This window comes from Pseudophryne corroboree, chromosome 10, assembly GCF_028390025.1.
Source record: "Pseudophryne corroboree isolate aPseCor3 chromosome 10, aPseCor3.hap2, whole genome shotgun sequence".
NCBI classification, from domain to species: Eukaryota; Metazoa; Chordata; class Amphibia; order Anura; family Myobatrachidae; genus Pseudophryne; species Pseudophryne corroboree.
This window is the reverse complement of record NC_086453.1, coordinates 84,283,365-84,310,711: the sequence shown is the minus strand read 5'-3', so window position 1 is coordinate 84,310,711 and position 27,347 is coordinate 84,283,365. Positions and strand designations below refer to the sequence as shown.

The 27,347-nt window shown below is 47.8% G+C and overlaps 1 protein-coding gene across 1 annotated transcript; it reads right to left on the bottom strand.

The window, feature by feature from the left end:
- Positions 1–1,683: 1,683 nt before the first annotated feature.
- Positions 1,684–27,347, bottom strand: LOC134965033 (achaete-scute homolog 2-like). Its single transcript, XM_063941620.1, has 2 exons — positions 26,557–27,347; positions 1,684–3,177 (listed from the first exon to the last, which is right to left on the bottom strand). The coding sequence occupies exon 1, from the start codon at positions 27,096–27,098 to the stop codon at positions 26,571–26,573; it is 528 nt and encodes a 175-aa protein (XP_063797690.1). The 5' UTR covers positions 27,099–27,347; the 3' UTR covers positions 1,684–3,177; positions 26,557–26,570.

The window sequence follows — 27,347 nt, the reverse complement described above, 5'->3', positions numbered from 1 at the left end:
ACAAGATCTGAAAAGTAGATTGATCAGTCAGGTCAGTGAGCATGGAGTCCCTAGGGTGCTGGTTGTCCATTTGGGTGGCAACGATCTGGGGAAGAGGACATCTTTGGAGCTGCGATGGGCCATGATGGAGGATCTGGCCAGTGTGGCCGCAGTGTGGCCCAATTGTGTTTTGGTGTTCTCTATGATGGTGCCAAGGTTGCGTTGGCAAGGAGTGGCGGACGGTCGCCCGATTGATGAGGCCAGGCAAAAGGTGAATGCGGCGGTGGCGAAGTGGGTGTTGGCTCACGGAGGGAAAGTGGTTCGCCACCCTAGGATTCGGTTTCGTGACATTCACCTTTTTCGGCCTGATGGTGTGCATCTGTCCAAGGAGGGGATGATGTTTTTCCTGGAGGATCTGTTTCTGGTGTTGCAGGAGTTAGGTTGAGGGTATGGTGGCGGTGCGAAGACTCTGGGGGAAGAGTCTTTCGCTGTTGGCGGAAAAGAGCGGCAGGTTATAGTTTGACTTGTTAGTTAGTTTTTTACAGTATTGGTGTGGTTTAGGTGCACTCACTTCCATTGACTTTTAAGGCCGCTAGATCACCCATCAGGGGGCAGCGTCATCACCCATCAGGGTGGGCAGTCAGCGTGGAGGTCTGAGTCGGGCACCTATTACCTATGTATGGTTTGTGGTAAATTAGGATTGTTTGGGTTTTTAATGTTTTTTGAGGTTATCGTCAGTGGAATATAGCCGTTCTTTTTTCTGCCACCATATGCCGGCTGTATCGGCATGTTAACTTAAATTTTACTTTACAGGTTTTTTCTAATGGTTAGGGTACAATAAATAGCTAACAATTTTCTGCCAAATTCAAGTCTCCGTGTCATTATTTCTTGGTATTAAAGGTATTGAATGTTTTACTTTTGGAATAGGGGTCCACACATTATCATTAGGAGGTTTATGCCACCATAATAGCCGGCGACCCGCTAACCGGGATGCCGGCATAGTACTCACCACTCTTCTAAGCTCTGGCTCTGTTAGGGGTGGCGGTGTGCTGCGGGAATGTACACTCGCCATGGTGGGTCTTGCGAATGGTTCCCTCAGGAGCTCAGTGTCCTGTCAGCGGGAAACGGGACCATTAACCCTATAGGAGGTTGGGCCGTATCCCCCCTAAGTCCCACAAAGCAGACAGGCTAATGCCAACCAGCCCTGTTTGAAAATAACAAACAGAAAATAAATGCAGAAAACTCTTCAGGAGCTTCCCTAAGTGTGACCGGCTCCTCCGGGCACATTTTCTAAACTGAGTCTGGTAGGAGGGGCATAGAGGGAGGAGCCAGCGCACACTATTCATTTCTTAAAGTGCACAAGGCTCCTAGTGGACCCGTCTATACCCCATGGTACTAAATGGACCCCAGTATCCTCTAGGACGTAAGAGAAGTGAGAGTTAGTTGCTGATTAGTTGGTACTTTATCTCTCTTAACCTTATCAATCTTCAAGGATTAGTACATCTGCCCCAATGTCTTTTTATATCTGATAATTAAAAGGGGTGTTGGCTGGTCCACCAATGCACAAAATAAATGCAAAGCAACAAGAAATGATCAGCTTTTCCCATTTCTTTTCAAATCATGCAAAGGGCTACAAGTCATAATATAATAATATATAGAAATATAATAATATATAGTAATTAAAAAAAATGTTTTCAGTGTTTAATTAGAAAAATAGCTTAACGTTCGGGTTAGAAAATCTGTATGTAAAAAGAATGTATATACAAATAAATAACTTAACAGTCCAGACATCGGTGAGCGCAGTCCACAGATGTACAATGCCTCTTGTCTCCGGATATGTGTGAAAGTCATTTCCCATCATGCACTTGGAGAGATTCTTGATGCGGATTCGCTATAGTTTATACAGTTTAAGGCACAAGTCGCTAGGCCAGGAGAGAGGCTGCAGTAATGTTAGTCCCTGATTGGCCTCTTTCTCTCTGTCTAATTATAGAGCTGACACCATTGTAAGGCAGCTGGATTTTGGAGGCACCCTTCATTGTCTTGTCTGCACTTCCAGAAAACTGGTTATTGCAGCTTTTCCTTTTTAACTGCCATGGAACAGGTTACTGAGCCAATAACATTAAGGTTTCAATACAAACACGAGTCATCAGCAAACCTAAGTAACAGTGATTACATCCATATTAAACATTATCACAACTGATAAATAGAGGTAGTGTGTAAATATTACATCATATGCATAATTGTATAGGTCAGATGTAAGCAACCTGCCGTCATCCAAAGGCTGTAGAAGCCTGAGCGTGATCTAACAGCCAACAGCTGGATCACAATACTGGTACCTGTAGCCTCATGATAGTTAAGGCGGCAACAGGTTGCCCAAGACTGGTTAGATGCCTGTGTGGCGACACCTAGTGGCAGCATTCACCTAATATACAGACATTTTGTTGAACATAGGATTCCAAACATGGAAGCTCGCAGTTTGGCTGTGTGCTGCCGGTGAGGGTGGAAGACGAAAAAAACTTTGTGAACAGATTAATAGGTCACAGGACAAACTCGCCGCTGACGTACTCTGTAATCTGACAGCCGATGCATGTTGTCACATCTCTGTCACTGAGGTACTTAGCCATGAAAAGGCTTTCTAAATATTTTTTTTTTTTTAAATGTCCTTTTTCTTTTTGTTTTGCACGATCCAGAGTCTGTCTGTATCTTTAAAGCTGAGTCTGTTTACTCTTGGATCCATTAGTGAGTATGGCTGTGATTCAGTCCTTTATGCAGCCTGGAGCAAGGGAAAGCTCTCTGCAAACAGAGCTTTTTCAGATCCATACAAGAGCAAGATATTTCCGCATACAATAGGGCTCACTTAAAAGCCCTTCTCCAGAGTTGGACTTTTGGGCGTTCTGAATTTTAGGAAAGTACAATCAAAGAGCAGTTCTCAGCACATAGTCAACACAAAGCCCCATAGTTAGGAGGTTACCGCTTCCCCCTCCAAAATACATAAAATACTGATTTAACCAAATATATTACCCTCCTACAACATTGATAAATACAAAAGGCAGTGTCAGTAGCCAGAACGTATATACAACTCCAGATATAAATAACCGTCTCTATATATTAACATTCTAAAGTATCCGCACAGTGTCCCAGCGAGAAGCCATATCCATATTTGTTGCAAGGCAAATGCAGCCAATCATTCTTTATGACCTGCAGGACAAAGAAGAAAATCAGTTATTGTAGCCATACAACAAAGCACAAGATGTACAGTACATTACAATGCTACTTATAATAGTAACATGTTTGAACAGAAAGAGACGTAGCATTCAGCAACCACTGCCATATAATTTCTTAGGGAACTTTGCCACTTGAGTACTGAATTTCCCCAACCCACCCCTTCCCTATAAAATCGGGTGATTGGAAGAGCTGCTGACTATATTTTAGCACAGACACCCCTGTTAAGTAGCTGAATGTTCCCAGGCTGCCATGAGAGCCCCAATACAGAGGGAGCTTGAGCACAATGTGTGTGGGAACATGGCCATGCCGAGATGCAGTTGCATTGCCGGCAGTCAGGATACCGACGCCAGAATCTCGACCACCGACAATGCCGCCAGACGGAATCCTGGCTAACAGGGACTACTGCATTCCCACTCATGGGTGTCCACAATACCCATAGAGTGGGGATAGAACCTGTGGTGAGCGCAGCAAGCCACAGAGCCCGCAGCGTGGCGAGCGCAACGAGCCGGGATCCCGACCACTGGAATCACATATCCAACGCTTCATGCCATATTGGGAATTTCAGGACCCTTCCGTAGATGTTGCACTACTGGAGAAGGTGCAGCTGCACCATGTTGCGGGTGTGGGTAGGCCCCTGCTCCGCTGTTGTCCGATTACAGAGGGCGATTCTCCCTAACCCATATGTGCTAAGCGATGTTTGAGACTGGAAGATAGGCAATCAATGTAGCTGCTGGTAATTGCAGTGTACTAGTAACGCAGACCGTGCTGTGGTGGTCAGTATATGATGTCAGGCGTGACTGCGCCTTTCAGCGCCCCTAGTGTCACAGGTGGCTGAGCCCCTGCCAAAGAACTCTGAAAGGGAGGGGAGATAGTGAGAATGAATGTTTAAGTGTAAAACCCTTTAGATATCACATTTTCTTAAGTAATTTACAATATATAAGTTATAATATTTACTTGTTTTTCAATATGTGACACTCATATTAAACAATGCAACTATGATGAGGAATGTACAGTTATAAATAACGCAAATGTATAGACCAACTGTATTTCTCCTGCATGTCATTAGGCTAAACTGTGTCTCTCTAACCCTTATAGGAATATAATTTGGGCATGCTGGAATTTGTAGTTCAAAACAGCCAGAGAGTCATCAACACCAAGTGGCATAACTGTCATGCAGACGGAAGATGCTATTACCTCTGCTTACATCAGTAACAGGTGGTCATGTGTTTAATTTTTATACAGTTTATATACACGGTCAAGTCACATTATTATTACCACCTCCTACCTTTGACGTTGGCAGCGCGTAGCCCATGAAGTACGTCATGTGTCGTGCACTGGCTTGATGGGTATATAAGGTGTGTGATAGGCCGTCTGCACAGATCATTCGTTGCTGTCATGGGTAAAAGAGGTAATTTATCCGAGTTGCAAAAAGGGAGGATTATCGGCTTTCGGGCCAAGGGTGGCAGTATTTCTGACACAGGGGGTGATTCAGAGTTGATCGCAGCAGCAAATTTGTTAGCAGTTGGGAAAAACCATGTGCACTGCAGGGGGGGCAGATATAACATGTGCAGAGAGAGTTATAGGCCCTACACACTGGGCGATATTAGTGAAAGATATGAACGATTGCGATCATTAATGAACGAGATACCGTTCATATCTTTCAGTGTGGAGGCACCAGCGATGAACGATGCGCGGCCCCGCACTCGTTCATCGCTGGTGCCCCGTCGCTTGTGCATGCAGGCCAAAATGGACGATTTCGGCCATATTTGCCTGCACTGCTATGGAGCCGGGTGACGGGGGGAGTGAAGAAACTTCACTCCCCCCCGTCACTGCCCCTCCCCCCGGCTGCTTTATTTTTACACTGCAATTTAGATTTCAGTTTGAACACACCCCACCTAAATCTAACTCTCCCTGCACATGTTATATCTGCCCCCCCCTCCCCCCCTGCAGTGCACATGGTTTTGGCCAACTGCTAACAAACTTTCTGCCGCAATCAACTCTGAATTACCCCCACAGTGCAGTATGTGACCTGTTCAAGTGCTGCTGTAGTGACGGTGGTCCGTGACTGGACAAATGGCACCATTGCGAATAACTGACGTGGAGAATGCAGAGCACCTGAACTTCACCTACAAAGATGTGTGACAGTCGGCCACCGTCAAAATGAACCTGGGGCTACCAGATGTGTGTCTAAAATGACAGTTCAGCTGCTGTCCGTGCTGCACACGGCTGTTACTCTGGCTAATAGCTGGTGGTCATAATAACATGACTCGACCGTGTATATACATAATAGTTTAAAACTCCAAACAAGAGGTTTCCTAATGATAAAGGCTCTAAAGGGGGGTACACACGGAGCGATAATCTAAGCAATCTGACTAGATTGCTTAGATTTTCAGCAAGATCGCTCCGTGTGTAGCCCTAACAGCGATAGCGATGCGCAGCCCCGCGCATCGCTATCGCTGGTGCTAGATTGGCCTGCCGTGCAGGCCAATCTAGCGGGTCGCTCACTTCACCCGCTGGGTGAAATGAGCACCCCCCCCGTCTCCCCCCGCATGCTCAGCACAGATCGCGCTGTGCTGAGCAGCGTGAGAGATGTGTGCTGAGCGGTTCGCTCAGCACACATCTCTCCCGCATCGGCCCGTCTATATGGGCCTTAAGGCAGGGCCGAAACTAGGATTCTCGGCACCCGGGGCAAGGCAGTAATTTGGCGCCCCCAACCCCGCCCCCCCTCCTGAAATTTTTTATATATATATATATAAATTAAAAATAAAAACCATTAATTAAAATATTTACATTTTTTTAAAAAATTTTAAGTTTTAATAATTAAACGTTAATTGAAACATTTTTTTTTTTTAAACATTAAAACTACACCACGCTGTAGTGCAACCTTATTCTCATCACACGGCACAGTAGTACCCCTCATTAGATTATGCAGCCCCACAGGGGAGAGATGGAGAAAGAGATGGGAGAGCAGAGAGAGACAGAGATGTGAGGGAGAGAGATGGAGGAGAGGGAGAGAGAGGGGTGAGAGAGAGATAAAGATTGGAGAGAAGAGACTGAGAGAGATAGGAGAGGGGGTTGAGGGAGAGATGGGGAGAGAGAGAGGGATGAGGGAGAGAGGGGTGAGGGAGAGATAGGGAGAGTGGGGTGAGGGAGAGATGGGAGTCACTGCTGTCACTATCAAAATGTTTCACATATATTCTTAAGACAGTTTCCAACTTTACCTATCACAGCTGTGGCTCTCCTCCTAATGTGCACTTCAAGCCTGTAGTGCTGTAAATGCATCTTGTGTATATGTGTTCTTGGATTCCAATGGAGGCAGCCAGTAATGACAGGGCGCATATTTCTTTTATCATCAGCTGCCTACTGGCCATCTGCTCCTCCGCCCGCCGGCGCCGATACATCCTAAAAATCCAGCATTGTCACGGAGGGGAGGTGGTAGCTATTGCATCCTGCAGGGCATATGTTATCATCAGCTGCCTACTCTGGACTATACCAGGTTACCTGCAATCATTCACATACTGACACGCTGACCGCGGCCCACTCACACAACAGTGCTTTGCTGCACTCACGATCGGCAGCACCAACACTTTACACTATCCGGCTACCTGCAATTTCATATTGTCACACTGACAACGGTCAGCACATTTAACAGTGCTCCACTGAACTTACAATCGGCGGCACTAACATCCCGTAGTGCCGCCGATTGTAAGTTCAGTGGAGCACTGTTAAATGTGCTGACCGTTGTCAGTGTGACAATATGCAATTGCAGGTAGCCGGATAGTGTAAAGTGTTGGTGCTGCCGATCGTGAGTGCAGCAAAGCACTGTTGTGTGAGTGGGCCGCGGTCAGCGTGTCAGTATGTGAATGATTGCAGGTAACCTGGTATAGGCCCTCATTCCGAGTCGTTCGCTCGGTATTTTTCATCGCATCGCAGTGAAATTCCGCTTAGTACGCATGCGCAATATTCGCACTGCGACTGCGTCAAGTAATTTTACAATGAAGATAGTATTTTTACTCACGGCTTTTTCATCGCTCCGGCGATCGTAGTGTGATTGACAGGAAATGGGTGTTACTGGGCGGAAACAGGCAGTTTTATGGGCGTGCGGGAAAAAACGCTACCGTTTCCGGAAAAAACGCAGGAGTGGCCGGGGAAACGGGGGAGTGTCTGGGCGAACGCTGGGTGTGTTTGTGACGTCAAACCAGGAACGACAAGCACTGAACTGATCGCAGATGCCGAGTAAGTGTGGAGCTACTCTGAAACTGCTAAGTAGTTTGTAATCGCAATATTGCGAATACATCGTTCGCAATTTTAAGATGCTAAGATTCACTCCCAGTAGGCGGCGGCTTAGCGTGAGCAACTCTGCTAAAATCGCCTTGCGAGCGATCAACTCAGAATGAGGGCCATAGTCCAGAGTAGGCAGCTGATGATAACATATGCCCTGCAGGATGCAATAGCTACCACCTCCCCTCCGTGACAATGCTGGATTATTAGGATGTATCGGCGGGCGGAGGAGCAGATGGCCGAAGTAGTCGGGCAGAGTTCTCGGCGCCCCCCTCCTTCCGGGCCCGGCGCCCTGCAGGATGCAATAGCTACCACCTCCCCTCCGTGACAATGCTGGATTATTAGGATGTATCGGCGGGCGGAGGAGCAGATGGCCGAAGGAGTCGGGCAGAGTTCTCGGCGCCCCCCTCCTTCCGGCGCCCGGGGCACGTGACCCCTTAGCCCCCCCCTAGTTACGGCCCTGCCCTCCGTGACAATGCTGGATTATTAGGATGTATCGGCGGGCGGAGGAGCAGATGGCCGAAGGAGTCGGGCAGAGTTCTCGGCGCCCCCCTCCTTCCGGCGCCCTGCAGGATGCAATAGCTACCACCTCCCCTCCGTGACAATGCTGGATTATTAGGATGTATCGGCGGGCGGAGGAGCAGATGGCCGAAGGAGTCGGGCAGAGTTCTCGGCGCCCCCCTCCTTCCGGCGCCCGGGGCACGTGACCCCTTAGCCCCCCCCTAGTTACGGCCCTGCTTAAGGCCCCTATTTATCAAGCCTTGGAGAGTGATAAATTGATCGTTGATAAAGTATCAACCAATCAGCTCCTAACTGTCATGTTACTGGCTGTGTTTGAAAAATGACAGTTAGGAGCTGGTTGGTTGGTACTTTATCACCGTGCAATTTATCACTCTCCAGGGCTTGATAAATCTGTGCCTATATCTGTTTGTACTTGTTTGCCCAGACATGCCCTTCTTCCCGTGTTGTAAATGAAACAATAAGATTTGACTTAGTAAATTAATTTAAAAAAAAGTTTCTTTCTATTCCAACGGGGAAATGTACTGTAATAGGGTTCGAGTTTGTCGAGGTCCGGGAATTCAGCTGAGATTGCTCATATTTTTAAAGCGGCAATCATTTGCAAGGCAAAACCAAAAACGATTGCCCATTGCTAGGGAGGATAATGGAGGAGCCCTCTGTGTGTTATATTTCTGAAGCGTAGGCCATAGACTACAACTAGCTAACGCCATCTTCACATGTCGTTAGCTGCAGGGGCTTCGCATTCCAGAGCTGATACTAAATATTTACGGGTTTCCCCCCCTAAAGCTGGTAGATAAAGAAAACTCCTTTGTACCAGTGGTTCTCATCTCCAGTCCTTAAGTACCACCAACGGGTTTTGTGTATGTCTTTTTACTATGCACAGGTGAGTTACTCTCTGTTGCTGTAATTATCCCACCTGCTTCCACAGCATACCTCCCAACTGTCCCGATTTTCATGGGACAGTCCCGTTTTTTGGGGACTGTCCCGTTGTCCCACCCGTGGGCCACAGTGTCCCGCGGTGGGGGGGTCAGTTGGGAGGCTCTGTCAATCGCTGCTCTGCTTAGCAGAGCAGCGGTGAATAGACGCTGTGCGCATGCGCACAGCGTCTATTCAGTGGAGTCAGAGGGAGAGGAAGCATGCCAGCGGCTCACAGAGCGCTGGGCATGCCCCCTCAGTGACGAAAACGGGGGCGTGGCTCGCGATAGCGGCCCTCCCTCGAAGCAACGCCCCTTTTCATAAGTCACGCCCCTTTTCATAGGCCACACCCCCTTTCGGCGCGAGTGTCCCGCTCCACAAAACAGCAAAGTTGGGAGGTATGCCACAGACACACATCCTCAGACCATGAGCTGTTGGGAAAACATGAGAGATGAGAAGCACTGCTTTATACTAGAGATGAGCGGGTTCAGTTCCTCGGAATCCGAACCCCCCCGAACTTCAGCCTTTTTACACGGGTCCGAGGCAGACTCAGATCTTCCCGCCTTGCTCGGTTAACCCGAGCGCGCCCGAACGTCATCATCCCGCTGTCGGATTCTCGCGAGGCTCGTATTCTATCGCGAGACTCGGATTCTATATAAGGAGCCGCGCGTCGCCGCCATTTTCACACGTGCATTGAGATTGATAGGGAGAGGACGTGGCTGGCGTCCTCTCCGTTAGAATAGATAGAGACACTTGAGTTGATTTACTACTAACTTAGTAATTTTGGGGAGCATTAGGAGTAGTCAGAGTGCAGAGTTTTGCTGATAGTTACTAGTGACCACCACCAGTTTTATTTATTATTTAATATAATCCGTTCTCTGCCTGAAAAAAAACGATACACAGTCACATACCATATCTGTGCTCAGCCTCAGTGTGCTGCATGATAATATCATCTATGTATATCTGACTGTGCTGAGTGCTCACTGCTCACACAGCTGAATTGTGGGGGAGACTGGGGTGCAGTTATAGCAGGAGTACAGTGCACACTTTTGCTGCCAGTGTGACTGACCAGTGACCACCAGTATATTGTCTGCCTGAAAAAGTTAAACACTCCTGTGGTGTTTTTTTATTTTTATTCTATAAACGCATTCTGCTGACAGTGTCCAGCAGGTCCGTCATTCATTATATTATATAAATATTTACCTGCAGTAGTGTTATATTTTTTTTGTTCATCTCTATCATCTCTATATTAGCAGACGCAGTACGGTAGTCCACGGCTGTGGCTACCTCTGTGTCGTCAGTGCTCGTCCATAATTGTATACCTACCTGTGGTAGGGTTTATTTTTCTATCTTCTTCATACTAGTAGTTTAGGAGTCTGCTGACAGTGTCCAGCAGGTCCGTCATTATATTATATATACCTGCAGTAGTGATATATATATATTTTTTATATCATTATCATCTCTATACTAGCAGACGCAGTACGGTAGTCCACGGCTGTAGCTACCTCTGTGTCGTCAGTGCTCGTCCATAATTGTATACCTACCTGTGGTGGTTTTTTTTTTTCTATCTTCTTCATACTAGTAGTTTAGGAGTCTGCTGACAGTGTCCAGCAGGTACATCATTATATTATATATACCTGCAGTAGTGATATATATATATATATTTTTTTTATATCATTATCATCTCTATACTAGCAGACGCAGTACGGTAGTCCACGGCTGTAGCTACCTCTGTGTCGTCAGTGCTCGTCCATAATTGTATACCTACCTGTGGTGGGGGGTTTTTTCTATCTTCTTCATACTAGTAGTTTAGGAGTCTGCTGACAGTGTCCAGCAGGTCCGTCATTATATTATATATACCTGCAGTAGTGATATATATATATTTTTTATATCATTATCATCTCTATACTAGCAGACGCAGTACGGTAGTCCACGGCTGTAGCTACCTCTGTGTCGTCAGTGCTCGTCCATAATTGTATACCTACCTGTGGGGGGGGGTTCTATCTTCTTCATACTAGTAGTTTAGGAGTCTGCTGACAGTGTCCAGCAGGTCCGTCATTATATTATATATACCTGCAGTAGTGATATATATATATTTTTTATATCATTATCATCTCTATACTAGCAGACGCAGTACGGTAGTCCACGGCTGTAGCTACCTCTGTGTCGTCAGTGCTCGTCCATAATTGTATACCTACCTGTGGTGGGGTTTTTTTTTTTCTATCTTCTTCATACTAGTAGTTTAGGAGTCTGCTGACAGTGTCCAGCAGGTCCGTCATTATATTATATATACCTGCAGTAGTGATATATATATATTTTTTATATCATTATCATCTCTATACTAGCAGACGCAGTACGGTAGTACACGGCTGTAGCTACCTCTGTGTCGTCAGTGCTCGTCCATAATTGTATACCTACCTGTGGTGGGTTTTTTTTTTCTATCTTCTTCATACTAGTAGTTTAGGAGTCTGCTGACAGTGTCCAGCAGGTCCGTCATTATATTATATATACCTGCAGTAGTGATATATATATATTTTTTATATCATTATCATCTCTATACTAGCAGACGCAGTACGGTAGTCCACGGCTGTAGCTACCTCTGTGTCGTCAGTCACTCGTCATCCATAAGTATACTAGTATCCATCCATCTCCATTGTTTACCTGAGGTGCCTTTTAGTTGTGCCTATTAAAATATGGAGAACAAAAATGTTGAGGTTCCAAAAATAGGGAAAGATCAAGATCCACTTCCACCTCGTGCTGAAGCTGCTGCCACTAGTCATGGCCGAGACGATGAAATTCCATCAACGTCGTCTGCCAAGGCCGATGCCCAATGTCATAGTACAGAGCATGTAAAATCCAAAACACAAAATATCAGTAAAAAAAGGACTCAAAAATCTAAAATAAAATCGTCGGAGGAGAAGCGTAAACTTGCCAATATGCCATTTACCACACGGAGTGGCAAGGAACGGCTGAGGCCCTGGCCTATGTTCATGGCTAGTGGTTCAGCTTCACATGAGGATGGAAGCACTCAGCCTCTCGCTAGAAAAATGAAAAGACTTAAGCTGGCAAAAGCACAGCAAAGAACTGTGCGTTCTTCGAAATCACAAATCCACAAGGAGAGTCCAATTGTGTCGGTTGCGATGCCTGACCTTCCCAACACTGGACGTGAAGAGCATGCGCCTTCCACCATTTGCACGCCCCCTGCAAGTGCTGGAAGGAGCACCCGCAGTCCAGTTCCTGATAGTCAGATTGAAGATGTCAGTGTTGAAGTACACCAGGATGAGGAGGATATGGGTGTTGCTGGCGCTGGGGAGGAAATTGACAAGGAGGATTCTAATGGTGAGGTGGTTTGTTTAAGTCAGGCACCCGGGGAGACACCTGTTGTCCGTGGGAGGAATATGGCCATTGACATGCCTGGTGAAAATACCAAAAAAATCAGCTCTTCGGTGTGGAAGTATTTCAACAGAAATGCGGACAACAGGTGTCAAGCCGTGTGTTGCCTTTGTCAAGCTGTAATAAGTAGGGGTAAGGACGTTAACCACCTCGGAACATCCTCCCTTATACGTCACCTGCAGCGCATTCATCATAAGTCAGTGACAAGTTCAAAAACTTTGGGCGACAGCGGAAGCAGTCCACTGACCAGTAAATCCCTTCCTCTTGTAACCAAGCTCACGCAAACCACCCCACCAACTCCCTCAGTGTCAATTTTCTCCTTCCCCAGGAATGCCAATAGTCCTGCAGGCCATGTCACTGGCAATTCTGACGAGTCCTCTCCTGCCTGGGATTCCTCCGATGCATCCTTGCGTGTAACGCCTACTGCTGCTGGCGCTGCTGTTGTTGCTGCTGGGAGTCGATGGTCATCCCAGAGGGGAAGTCGTAAGACGACTTTTACTACTTCCACCAAGCAATTGACTGTCCAACAGTCCTTTGCGAGGAAGATGAAATATCACAGCAGTCATCCTGCTGCAAAGCGGATAACTGAGGCCTTGGCATCCTGGGCGGTGAGAAACGTGGTTCCGGTATCCATCATTACTGCAGAGCCAACTATAGACTTGTTTGAGGTACTGTGTCCCCGGTACCAAATACCATCTAGGTTCCATTTCTCTAGGCAGGCGATACCGAAAATGTACACAGACCTCAGAAAAAGACTCACCGGTGTCCTAAAAAATGCAGTTGTACCCAATGTCCACTTAACCACGGACATGTGGACAAGTGGAGCAGGGCAGACTCAGGACTATATGACTGTGACAGCCCACTGGGTAGATGTATTGACTCCCGCCGCAAGAACAGCAGCGGCGGCACCAGTAGCAGCATCTCGCAAACGCCAACTCTTTCCTAGGCAGGCTACGCTTTGTATCACCGCTTTCCAGAATTCGCACACAGCTGAAAACCTCTTACGGCAACTGAGGAAGATCATCACAGAATGGCTTACCCCAATTGGACTCTCCTGTGGATTTGTGGCATCGGACAACGCCAGCAATATTGTGTGTGCATTAAATCTGGGCAAATTCCAGCACGTCCCATGTTTTGCACATACCTTGAATTTGGTGGTGCAGAATTATTTAAAAAACGACAGGGGCGTGCAAGAGATGCTGTCGGTGGCCAGAAGAATTGCGGGACACTTTCGGCGTACAGGCACCACGTACAGAAGACTGAAGCAACACCAAAAACGCCTGAACCTGCCCTGCCATCATCTGAAGCAAGAAGTGGTAACGAGGTGGAATTCAACCCTCTATATGCTTCAGAGGTTGGAGGAGCAGCAAAAGGCCATTCAAGCCTATACAACTGACCACGATATAGGAGGTGGAATGCACCTGTCTCAAGCGCAGTGGAGAATGATTTCAACGTTGTGCAAGGTTCTGCAACCTTTTGAACTTGCCACACGTGAAGTCAGTTCAGACACTGCCAGCCTGAGTCAGGTCATTCCCCTCATCAGGCTTTTGCAGAAGAAGCTGGAGACATTGAAGGAGGAGCTAACACTGAGCGATTCCGCTAGGCATGTGGGACTTGTGGATGGAGCCCTTAATTCGCTTAACAAGGATTCACGGGTGGTCAATCTGTTGAAATCAGAGCACTACATTTTGGCCACCGTGCTCGATCCTAGATTTAAAACCTACCTTGGATCTCTCTTTCCGGCAGACACAAGTCTGCAGGGGTTCAAAGAACTGCTGGTGAGAAAATTGTCAAGTCAAGCGGAACGCGACCTGTCAACATCTTTTCCTTCACATTCTCCCGCAACTGGGGGTGCGAGGAAAAGTCTCAGAATTCCGAGCCCACCCGCTGGCGGTGATGCAGGGCAGTCTGGAGCGACTGCTGATGCTGACATCTGGTCCGGACTGAAGGACCTGCCAACGATTACGGACATGTCGTCTACTGGCACTGCATATGATTCTCTCTCCATTGAAAGAATGGTGGAGGATTATATGAGTGACCGCATCCAAGTAGGCACGTCAGACAGTCCGTACGTATACTGGCAGGAAAAAGAGGCAATTTGGAGGCCCTTGCACAAACTGGCTTTATTCTACCTAAGTTGCCCTCCCACAAGTGTGTACTCCGAAAGAGTGTTTAGTGCCGCCGCTCACCTTGTCAGCAATCGTACGAGGTTACTTCCAGAAAATGTGGAGAAGATGATGTTCATTAAAATGAATTATAATCAATTCCTCCGTGGAGACATTCACCAGCAGCAATTGCTTCCACAAAGTACACAGGGAGCTGTGATGGTGGATTCCAGTGGGGACGAATTGATAATCTGTGAGGAGGGGGATGTACACGGTGATGAATCGGAGGATGATGATGAGGTGGACATCTTGCCTCTGTAGAGCCAGTTTGTGCAAGGAGAGATTAATTGCTTCTTTTTTGGTGGGGGTCCAAACCAACCCGTCATTTCAGTCACAGTCATGTGGCAGACCAGAGGCGTCACCGGGTGTGGTGACACCCGGTGCGCGCCCCTGATCTCCTGCCGCGATCGCGGGCAAAAAGGGGGCGTGGCCTTGCACTTAGGGGGCGTGGCTTAGCGAGGACCCCGGAATCGTCACTCTGGGGGCGTGCCCAGCATCTCCGCGTCCGCTGTCGGCTCCTCTTCTGTGACAGGAGCCGGGTGCTGTAGGAGACTTTCTCACTGCAGCACCTGTTTCCTGTCAGTGCGGAGGAGCTGACATTTGGTGTCACCCTCCTCCAGGCGTCACACCCGGGTGCGGGCCGCACCCCCCGCACCCGCCTTGTGACGCCACTGTGGCAGACCCTGTCACTGAAATGATGGGTTGGTTAAAGTGTGCATGTCCTGTTTATACAACATAAGGGTGGGTGGGAGGGCCCAAGGACAATTCCATCTTGCACCTCTTTTTTCTTTCATTTTTCTTTGCGTCATGTGCTGTTTGGGGAGTGTTTTTTGGAAGGGCCATCCTGCGTGACACTGCAGTGACACTCCTAGATGGGCCAGGTGTTTGTGTCGGCCACTTGGGTCGCTGAGCTTAGTCATCCAGCGACCTCGGTGCAAATTTTAGGACTAAAAATAATATTGTGAGGTGTGAGGTTTTCAGAATAGACTGAAAATTAGTGGAAATTATGGTTATTGAGGTTAATAATACTTTGGGATCAAAATGACCCCCAAATTCTATGATTTAAGCTGTTTTTTAGGGTTTTTTAAAAAAAAACACCCGAATCCAAAACACACCCGAATCCGACAAAAAATATTCGGTGAGGTTTTGCCAAAACGCGTTCGAACCCAAAACACGGCCACGGAACCGAACCCAAAACCAAAACACAAAACCCGAAAAATTTCCGGTGCACATCTCTACTTTATACTGTACCTACCCACTCCCACTGTTATATGCTTACAGCCACCAACGCCTGAAACTATCCAAAAAAATAGAATTGTTTCTCATGCGTTCCTTCCCATCACTGTGATTTAAAATGTTAACAAACTATGGGGGTCATTTCGAGTTGATCGCTCGCTAGCTGGTTTTAGCATCCGTGCAAACGCTATGCCCCCTCCCACTGGGAGTGTATTTTAGCTTAGCAGAAGAGCGAACGAAAGGATCGCACAGCGGCTGCCAAATAATTTTGTGCAGCTCCAGAGTAGCTTCAGACCTACTCAGCGCTTGCAATCACTTCAGACTGTTCAGTTCCGGATTTAACGTCACAAACACGCCCTGCGTTCGCCCAGCCACACCTGCGTTTTTCCTGGCACGCCTGCGTTTTTCCGAACACTCCCTGAAAACGGTCAGTTGCCACCCAGAAACGCCCACTTCATGTCAATCACTCTGCGGCCACCAGTGCGACTGAAAAGCTTCGCTAGACCTTGTGTGAAACTACATCGGCCGTTGTGAAAGTACGTCGCGCGTGCGCAATGCGCCACATACACATGCGCAGAAGTGCCATTTTTTTTGCTTCATCGCTGCGCAGCGAACATTTTCAGCTAGCGATCAACTCGGAATGACCCCCAATGTCACATGCTTTAGTGCATAGTACATAGTACATGTCGACACACACGTACCGACACACCACACACTCAGGGAATCCTCTTATAGTACATGTAAACTTGCTTTGATGGTGTGAAGTTACAGTAGCAAGTGGTGTGACTACTAGGGAAGAAGACTTGATGAATACCAAGTACGAAAGGACTTCAATAAACTGAAGTAGATTTCCAATGAAACCAGCAATAAGGAGACAGAACCTCAATACATGGTCTACAAATAAATATATATATATATATATATATATATATATATATATATATATAATGTATAAAAACATCTATATAATATGTAGTATCACACACTAACTTTTAAACATGCTGGTTTGGGTAGATAATGCTATAATTAGACGATAACCTACCTACCTGTAGTGCTGTGTTATTACTTTCTACTATGAGTACTACAGGACCAAGTTTCTTCAATATTACAGCACAAGGATAACTACTATTACAAGTGGCGTAGGGTACGGGATCCCGGTGGTCAAAATACCGACCGCCAAAATGACGACAGGCGGGCGAGCGCAACGAAGCCCCTTGCGGGCTCGCCATGCTGCGAGCTTGGTGGCTTGCTGCGCTTGCCACAGGTTCTGTTCCCCCTCCATTGGTGTCGTGGACACCCAGGAGAGGGAATAGCTGTGGCGCCGCTGCTGGCATTCTGGCGGTTGGGATTCCGACGTCTGGATTTTGACCGCGACGGGATTTCGACTTCCGGTATCCTGACTATATCCATTACAAGTGCACTAGTAACTGGCAGCATACAGCATATGGATAACACTTATTACATGTGCACTAATACCTGACATTATACAGAACATGGATACCTGTTATTATAGGTGCACTAGTATCTGGCAGCATACAGCACATGGATATCTCTTATTACATGTGCACTAATACCTGATATTATACAGCACATGGATATCTCTTATTGCAGGTGCACTAATAACTGGCAGTATACAGCACATGTATATCTCTTATTACAGGTGCATTAATACCTGGCAGTGTACAGGACATACAAATGCACTAATACCTGGCAGTACACAGCACATGTATACTTCTTATTACAGGTGTTCTTACCTGGCAGCATAAATTGATACCTCTTAGCACAGGTGCACTAATACCTGGCGGCATACAGCACATACAGGTGCACCAATACCTAACATTATACAGAACATGGATATCTCTTTTCTCTTACGTCCTAGAGGATGCTGGGGACTCCGTAAGGACCATGGGGATAGACGGGCTCTGCAGGAGACATGGGCACTTCAAGAAAGACTTTAGATCTGGTGTGCACTGGCTCCTCCCTCGATGCCCCTCCTCCAGACCTCAGTTTGATACTATGCCCAGTGGAGACTGGGTGCTTTTCAGAGAGCTCTCCTGAGCTTCCTGACAGAAAGTATATTTGTTAAGTTTTTTATTTTCAGGGAGCCTGCTGGCAACAGACTCCCTGCATCGAGGGACTGAGGGGAGAGAAGCAGACCTACTTCTGTGAGTTTCAAGGCTCTGCTTCTTAGGCTACTGGACACCATTAGCTCCAGAGGGAGTCAGAACACAGGTCTCACCCTGGAGTTCGTCCCGGAGCCGCGCCACCGTCCTCCTCACAGAGCCGGAAGTTAGAAGCTGGGTGAGTATGAGAAGAAAAGAAGACTTCAGAGGCGGCAGAAGACTTCATGATCTTCACTGAGGTAACGCACAGCAGTGCAGCTGTGCGCCATTGCTCCCACACACCTCACACACGGCAGTCACCGTAAGGGTGCAGGGCGCAGGGGGCGCCCTGGGCAGCAATATAAACCTCATTTCTGGCAAAAGAGATATATATACAGCTAGGCACTGTATATATAAAGAGCCCCTGCCAGTTTTTATTATATTTAAGCGGGACATAAGCCCGCCGCCGAGGGGGCGGGGCTTCTCCCTCAGCACTCACCAGCGCCATTTTCTCCACAGCACAGCTGAGGGGAAGCTCCCCGGACTCTCCTCTGCTTATCCACGGTGAAAGGGGGTTTCAGAGAAGAGGGGGGGCACATAATTGGCAGCAAATAATAGTATTACAGCGCTACTGGGTAAACACATTGTGTGTTTTTCCTGGGGTATTAGTGCTGGGTGTGTGCTGGCATACTCACTCTCTGTCTCTCCAAAGGGCCTTGTGGGGGAACTGCCTTCAGATAAGAGGATTCCCTGAGTGTGTGGTGTGTCGGTACGTGTGTGTCGACATGTCTGAGGTAAAAGGCTCTTCTAAGGAGGAGATGGAGCAAATGTGTGTGTGGTGTCTCCGTCGACAACGCCGACACCTGACTGGAAAGGTGGAATTAAGTACTGAGGTAAATTTATTGCACAAAAGATTAGAGAACAGACAGGGAATCTACCCATGTCTGTGCCTATGTCACAGGGACCTTCAGAGTCTCAAAACACCCACTATCCAAAATAATAGACTCTGATACCGACACGGAGTCTGACTCCAGTGTCGACTACGATGATGCAAAGTTACAGCCAAAACTGGCAGAAAAGTATTCAATATATGATTATTGTAATAAAAGATGTTTTGCATATCACTGATGACCCATCTGTCCCTGACACGAGGGTACACATGTTTAAGGGGAAGAAAGCTGAGATAACATTTCCCCCCTCTCATGAACCAAATGAATTGTGTGAAAAAGAGCGGGAATCTCCAGACAAGAAACTGCAGTTTCCCAAAAGAATTCTCATGGCGTATCCTTTCCCTGCTAGGGCTAGGATACGATGGGAATCCTCCCCTAGGGTGGACAAGGCGTTGACACGTTTACCCAAAAGGTAGCGCTGACATACCAAAATACAGCTACCCTCAGGGATCCTGCAGATAGCATGCAGAAAAGTACTTTGAAGTCCATTTACACACATTCTGGTACATTACTCAGACCGGCGATTGTGTCGGCAGGGGTTTATAGCGCTGTAGCAGCGTGGACAGATACCTTATCAGCGGAGATTGAAACCCTAGATAAGGATACCATGTTATTGACCCTAGGATATATAAAAGATGCTGTCTTATATATAAGACATGCTCAAAGAGACATTGGTCTACTGGGTTCTAGAGTCAACGCTATGTCGATTTCTGTTAGACGTGTCCTGTGGAACATTCAATGGACAGGTGATGCCGACTAAAAGAGGCATATGGAGGTTTTACCTTACAAGGGTGAGGAATTGTGTGGAGAAGGGCTCTCGGACCTGGTCTCCACAGCTATAGCTGGTAAATCTGATCTTTTGCCTTATATTCCCTCACAGCCTAAGAAAGCACGACATTATCAAATGCAGTCCTTTCGGTCGCAGAAAAACAAGAAAGTACGAGGAGCGTCCTTTCTTACCAGAGGTAAGGGCGCATGGCACAGCTAGTTCCCAGGAACAGAAGTCCTCCCGGCCTCTACTAAATCCACCGCATGACGCTGGGGCTCCGCTAAGGGAGTCCGCCCCAGTGGGAGCACGTCTTCGACTCTTCAGCCACATCTGAGTTCACTCACAGGTGGATCCCTGGGCAATAGAAATTGTTTCTCAGGGTATCACAGCGACTCGGCTAGAGTCTCAATATCCCGAAGTCACAGTTGGTTCCTGTGACTCGTCTGCCCTTCTTGGGTATGATTCTAAATACGGACCAGAAATGGGTTTATCTTCCAATAGAGAAGGCCCAGGAACTAATGACTCTGGTAAAAAACCTATTAAAGCCAAAACAGGTGTCAGTACATCACTGCACTCGGGTCCTGGGAAAGATGGTGGCATCTTACGGGGCCATTCCCTTCGGCAGGTTCCATGCAAGGACTTTCCAATGGGATCTACGGAACAAGTGGTCCGGATCACATCTACAGATGCATCAGTTAATCACCCTGTCCCCTAGGGCCAGGGTGTCTCTCCTATGGTGGCTGCAAAGTGCTCACCTTCTGCAGGGTCGCAGGTTCGCCATCCAGGACTGGATTCTGGTAGCCACGGACGCGAACCTCCGAGGTGGGGGAGCAGTCACACAGGGAAGAAACTTCCAAGGTCTTTGGGTCAAGTCAAACAAATTGTATTCAAATCAACATCCTGGAGCTGAGGGCCATATACAATGACCTTCGGCAAGCGGAAACATTGCTTCGCGACCTACCGGTTCTGATCCAGTCAGACAACATCACCGCAGTGGCTCATGTAAACGGCCAAGGCGGCACAAAGAGCAGAGTGGAAATGGCAGAAGTCACCAGGATTCTCTGCTGGGCGAAAAATCATGTAAGCGCATTTTCAGCAGTTCATTCCGGGAGTGGACAACTGAGAAGCAGACTTCCTCAGCAAACACGACCTGCATCCAAGAGAGGACTTCTTTAGGAAGCCTTCGCACAGATTGCAAGTCAGTGGGAACTGCCACAGATAGACATGATGGCGTCCCGCCTTAACAAGAAGCTACAGAGGTATTGCACCAGGTCAAGAGACCCTCAGGCAGTAGCTGTAGATGCCCTAGTGACACCGTGGGTGTTCCAGTCGGTCTATGTATTTCCCCTCTTCCTCTCATACCCAAGGTGTTGAGAATGGTAGGAGGAAGAGGAATGAGAACAATCCTCATTGTTCCAGATTGGCCACGGAGGACCTGGTATCCGGATCTGCAGGAAATGCTCACAGAAGATCCGTGGCCTCTTCCTCTAAGACAGGACCGGTTGCAACAGGGGCCATGTTTATTCCAAGACTTACCGCGGCTGCATTGGACGGCATGGCGGTTGAACGCCGGATCCTAGCAGATAAGGGTATTCCGGATGAGGTCATTCCTACGCTAATAAACGCTAGGAAGGACATGACATCTAAACATTATCACCGTATATGGCGAAAATATGTTTCTTGGTGTGAGGCCAGGAATGCTCCTACGGAAGAATTCCATCTGGGCCGTTTCCTTCACTTACTGAAAACTGGAGTGAATTTCGGCCTAAAATTAGGATCTATTAAGGTTCAGATTTCGGCCTTATCCATTTTCTTTCAAAAGGAATTGGCCTCTCTCCCTGAAGTACAAACTTTTGTGAAGGGAGTACTGCATATTCAGCCTCCTTTTGTACCTCCGGTGACGCCTTGGGACCTTAACGTGGTGTTAAGTTTCATTAAGTCACACTGGTTTGAACCACTTAAAACGGTGGAGTTGAAAAATCTCACTTGGAAGGTGGTCATGTTATTAGCCTTGGCTTCGGCTAGGCGAGTGTCGGAATTAGCGGCTTTATCACATAAAAGCCCCTATCTGGTTTTCCATATGGATAGAGCGGAATTGCGGACCCGTCCTCAATTCCTGCCAAAAGTGGTTTCATCCTTTCATATGAACTTTTGTGGTGCCTGTGGCTACGCGTGACTTGGAGGATCCCGAGTCCCTTGATGTGGTCAGGGCTTTGAAAATTTACGTGGCCAGATCGGCTACAGTCAGAAAAACAGAAGCACTGTTTGTCATGTATGCAACCAACAAGATTGGTGCCCCTGCTTCAAAGTAGACTATTGCTCGCTGGATCTGTAACACGATTCAGCAGGCGCATTCTACGGCGGGATTGCCGTTACCTAAATCGGTCAAGGCCCATTCCACTAGGAAGGTGGGCTCTTCTTGGGCGGCTGCCAGAGGGGTCTCGGTGCTACAGCTGTGCCGAGCTACTACTTGGTCGGGTTCAAACTCCTTTGCAAAGTTCTATAAGTTTGATACCCTGGCTGAGGAGGACCTCCTGTTTGCTCAATCGGTGCTGCAGAGTCATCCGCACTCTCCCGCCCGTTTGGGAGCTTTGGTATAATCCCCATGGTCCTTACGGAGTCCCCAGCATCCTCTAGGACGTAAGAGAAATTAAGATTTTAAACCTACCGGTAAATCTTTTTCTCGTAGTCCGTAGAGGATGCTGGGCGCCCATCCCAAGTGCGGACTACTTCTGCAAGACTTGTATATAGATATTGCTTAAATAAGGGTTATGTTATAGTCTCATCGGTCTTGGACTGATGCTATGTCGTTTTCATACTGTTAACTGGATAGTATATCACAAGTTATACGGTGTGATTGGTGTGGCTAGTATGAATCTTGCCCTTAGATTACCAAAATTCTTTCCTCGTACTGTCCGTCTCCTCTGGGCACAGTTTCTCTAACGGAGGTCTGGAGGAGGTTCATGGAGGGAGGAGCCAGTGCACACCAGATCTAAAGTCTTTCTTGAAGTGCCCATGTCTCCTGCGGAGCCCGTCTATCCCCATGGTCCTTACGGAGTCCCCAGCATCCTCTACGGACTACGAGAAAAAGATTTACCGGTAGGTTTAAAATCTTATTATTACAGGTGCACCAATACCTGGCAGCATACAGCACATACTGTAGATATCTCTTATTACAGGTGCACTAATACCTGACATTATACGGAACATGGATATCTCTTATTACAGGTGCACTAATACCTGGCAGCATACTGCACCTGTAAATCTCTTATTACAGGGGCGCTACTATCTGGCAGCATACAGCACTAAATGGGGGTATACACGTAGCGATGTATGCTTCATTTCTAAGCAATCTGACTAGATTGCTTAGAAATTAAGCACGTATCTCTCCGTGTGTATGCCCCATAGCGATGCGCGGCAACGTGCGTCGCTATCGCCGGTTCTAGATTGGCCTGCATGCAGGCACAATCTAGAAAATCGCTCACTCCACTGCTGGGTGAAGTGAACGTGTCCCCCACCGCCCCCCCTCGCTCAGCACACATCGCGCTTTGTGCTGAGTGTTATGTGCTAGATCGCACAGCACACATCTCCCTGTGTGTACCCCCTATACTTTAGAGCCCTCTTATTAAAGGTGCAATAATACCTGGAAGCATACAGCACTTACTGTAGATAATTCTTATTATAGGAGCACTAACACCTGGAAGCATACAGCACATAGATACCTCTTATTACAGGTGCACTAATACCTGTCAGCATACATCACATGGATACCTCATATTACAGGGGCACTAATACCTGGCAGCATACAGCACATACTGTAGATACCTCTTATTACAGGGGCACTAACACCTGGCAGCATACAGCACATACTGTAGATACCTCTTATTACAGGTGCACTAATACCTGGCAGCACACAGCACATACTGTAGACACCTCTTATTACAGGGGCACTAACACCTGGCAGCATACTGTAGATACCTCTTATTACAGGTGCACTAATACCTGGCAGCACATACTGTAGACACCTCTTATTACAGGGGCACTAACACCTGGCAGCATACAGCACATACTGTAGACACCTCTTATTACAGGTGCACTAACACCTGGCAGCATACATCACATGGATACCTCTTATTACAGGGGCACTAACACCTGGCAGCATACAGCACATACTGTAGACACCTCTTATTACAGGTGCACTAACACCTGGCAGCATACATCACATGGATACCTCTTATTACAGGGGCACTAACACCTGGCAGCATACAGCACATAGATACCTCTTATTACAGGGGCACTAACACCTGGCAGCATACAGCACATGGATACCTCTTATTACAGGGGCACTAACACCTGGCAGCATACAGCACATAGATACCTCTTATTACAGGTGCACTAACACCTGGCAGCATACATCACATGGATACCTCTTATTACAGGGGCAATAACCCATGGCAGCATACAGCTCTTATTACAGGTGCACTAATACCTGTCAGCATACATCACATGGATACCTCATATTACAGGGGCACTAATACCTGGCAGAATACAGCACATACTGTAGATACCTCTTATTACAGGTGCACTAATACCTGGCAGCACACAGCACATACTGTAGACACCTCTTATTACAGGGGCACTAACACCTGGCAGCATACATCACATGGATACCTCATATTACAGGGGCACTAATACCTGGCAGCATACAGCACATACTGTAGATACCTCTTATTACAGGGGCACTAACACCTGGCAGCATACAGCACATACTGTAGATACCTCTTATTACAGGTGCACTAATACCTGGCAGCACACAGCACATACTGTAGACACCTCTTATTACAGGGGCACTAACACCTGGCAGCATACTGTAGATACCTCTTATTACAGGTGCACTAATACCTGGCAGCACATACTGTAGACACCTCTTATTACAGGGGCACTAACACCTGGCAGCATACAGCACATACTGTAGACACCTCTTATTACAGGTGCACTAACACCTGGCAGCATACATCACATGGATACCTCTTATTACAGGGGCACTAACACCTGGCAGCATACAGCACATACTGTAGACACCTCTTATTACAGGTGCACTAACACCTGGCAGCATACATCACATGGATACCTCTTATTACAGGGGCACTAACACCTGGCAGCATACAGCACATAGATACCTCTTATTACAGGGGCACTAACACCTGGCAGCATACAGCACATGGATACCTCTTATTACAGGGGCACTAACACCTGGCAGCATACAGCACATAGATACCTCTTATTACAGGTGCACTAACACCTGGCAGCATACATCACATGGATACCTCTTATTACAGGGGCAATAACCCATGGCAGCATACAGCTCTTATTACAGGTGCACTAATACCTGTCAGCATACATCACATGGATACCTCATATTACAGGGGCACTAATACCTGGCAGAATACAGCACATACTGTAGATACCTCTTATTACAGGTGCACTAATACCTGGCAGCACACAGCACATACTGTAGACACCTCTTATTACAGGTGCACTAACACCTGGCAGCATACAGCACATACTGTAGACACCTCTTATTACAGGTGCACTAACACCTGGCAGCATACAGCACATACTGTAGACACCTCTTATTACAGGTGCACTAATACCTGGCAGCACACAGCACATACTGTAGACACCTCTTATTACAGGTGCACTAACACCTGGCAGCATACAGCACATACTGTAGATACCTCTTATTACAGGTGCACTAATACCTGGCAGCACACAGCACATACTGTAGACACCTCTTATTACAGGGGCACTAACACCTGGCAACATACTGTAGATACCTCTTATTACAGGTGCACTAATACCTGGCAGCACATACTGTAGACACCTCTTATTACAGGGGCACTAACACCTGGCAGCATACAGCACATACTGTAGACACCTCTTATTACAGGTGCACTAACACCTGGCAGCATACATCACATGGATACCTCTTATTACAGGGGCACTAACACCTGGCAGCATACAGCACATACTGTAGACACCTCTTATTACAGGTGCACTAATACCTGGCAGCACACAGCACATACTGTAGACACCTCTTATTACAGGTGCACTAACACCTGGCAGCATACAGCACATACTGTAGACACCTCTTATTACAGGTGCACTAACACCTGGTAGCATACAGCACATACTGTAGACACCTCTTATTACAGGTGCACTAACACCTGGCAGCATACTGCACATACTGTAGACACCTCTTATTACAGGTGCACTAACACCTGGCAGCATACAGCACATACTGTAGATACCTCTTATTACAGGTGCACTAATACCTGGCAGCACACAGCACATACTGTAGACGGGTTCACTACGATATGCCGGCGGTCGGGCTCCCGGCGACCAGCATACCGGCGCCGGGAGCCCGACTGCCGGCTTACCGACAGTGTGGCGAGCGCAAATGAGCCCCTTGCGGGCTCGCTGCGCTCGCCGCGCTACACGCGCCACACTATTTTATACTCCTTCCAGGGGGGTCGTGGACCCCCACGAGGGAGAATAAGTGTCGGTATGCCGGCTGTCGGGCTCCCGGCGCCGGTATGCTGGTCGCCGGGAGCCCGACCGCCGGCATACTGAAGACCACCCACTGTAGACACTTCTTGTTACAGGTGCACTAACACCTGGCAGCATACATCACATGGATACCTCTTATTACAGGGGCACTAACACCTGGCAGCACACAGCACACAGATACCTCTTATTACAGGTGCACTAACACCTGGCAGCATACAGCACATAGATACCTCTTATTACAGGGGCACTAACACCTGGCAGCATACAGCACACAGATACCTCTTATTACAGGTGCACTAACACCTGGCAGCATACAGCACATAGATACCTCTTATTACAGGGGCACTAACACCTGGCAGCATACAGCACATAGATACCTCTTATTACAGGGGCACTAACACCTGGCAGCACACAGCACATAGATGCCTCTTATTACAGGTTTGTGTACTAACCTTGCAGCACCCTGCTACCCCCAGCCATGCAGGGTTAGGAAAAAGTCAGCCTCGGATACACCACTGTCCTCCCGGGAGCACTCCTCTGATGTACATGGGGAACAGGATCCCGGTGACAGAGCCGCAGAGCCTGAGTCCACAGAGCAGCTGCTGCCACAAGGGGAGAGCCCATCAGAGCTCGGTCCCCTCTGCCCATCATCCCCTGACTGTCTGTCCAAGAGCAGAGACTGCAGCGCCCTAATATATTCCACTGCAGAGCGCAGCGTCTCCACCTTGCTCAACTTCTTGTTGGGACCCTGTGCCTGGGGCACATGCTGCCTGAGCTTGGCAAAGCCCATGTTCACCAGCTTCACTCGGTTCCTCTCCCTCTCGTTGCGCCTCTCGGAGGTGGAGGAGGTTGCGCTCCTGGTTCCAGACGAGCTGCTGCGCCTTTGGCACCGGAGCCTTTGTGGGGACGCGGAACAGGCGCTGCCTTTGCGCATAGTCCTTGGCTGTCTCCCTGGGCTGCTCTGCAGGTGGCTGTGCTCCTCTAATGACTCCATAGAGGTGAGGTAGGGCAGGTGCTTTATGTCCTTAGTGACAAGGAATGAGACCTCTGGCAGTCAGTGATATCTCTCTCTCTGCTCCCTATGCTGAGCCCTAGCAGCCAGGAGCTGTACAAGAGAGGTAACTCCCCTGTCAGCCAGTCATGACATGTCTCCTCTTCTTCTTTCTGTTATGTACTTCCTTGTGCACCACACTGTACTATATACCCCACTCCCAGCTCTATAACACCCCCTCCCACCTTACTC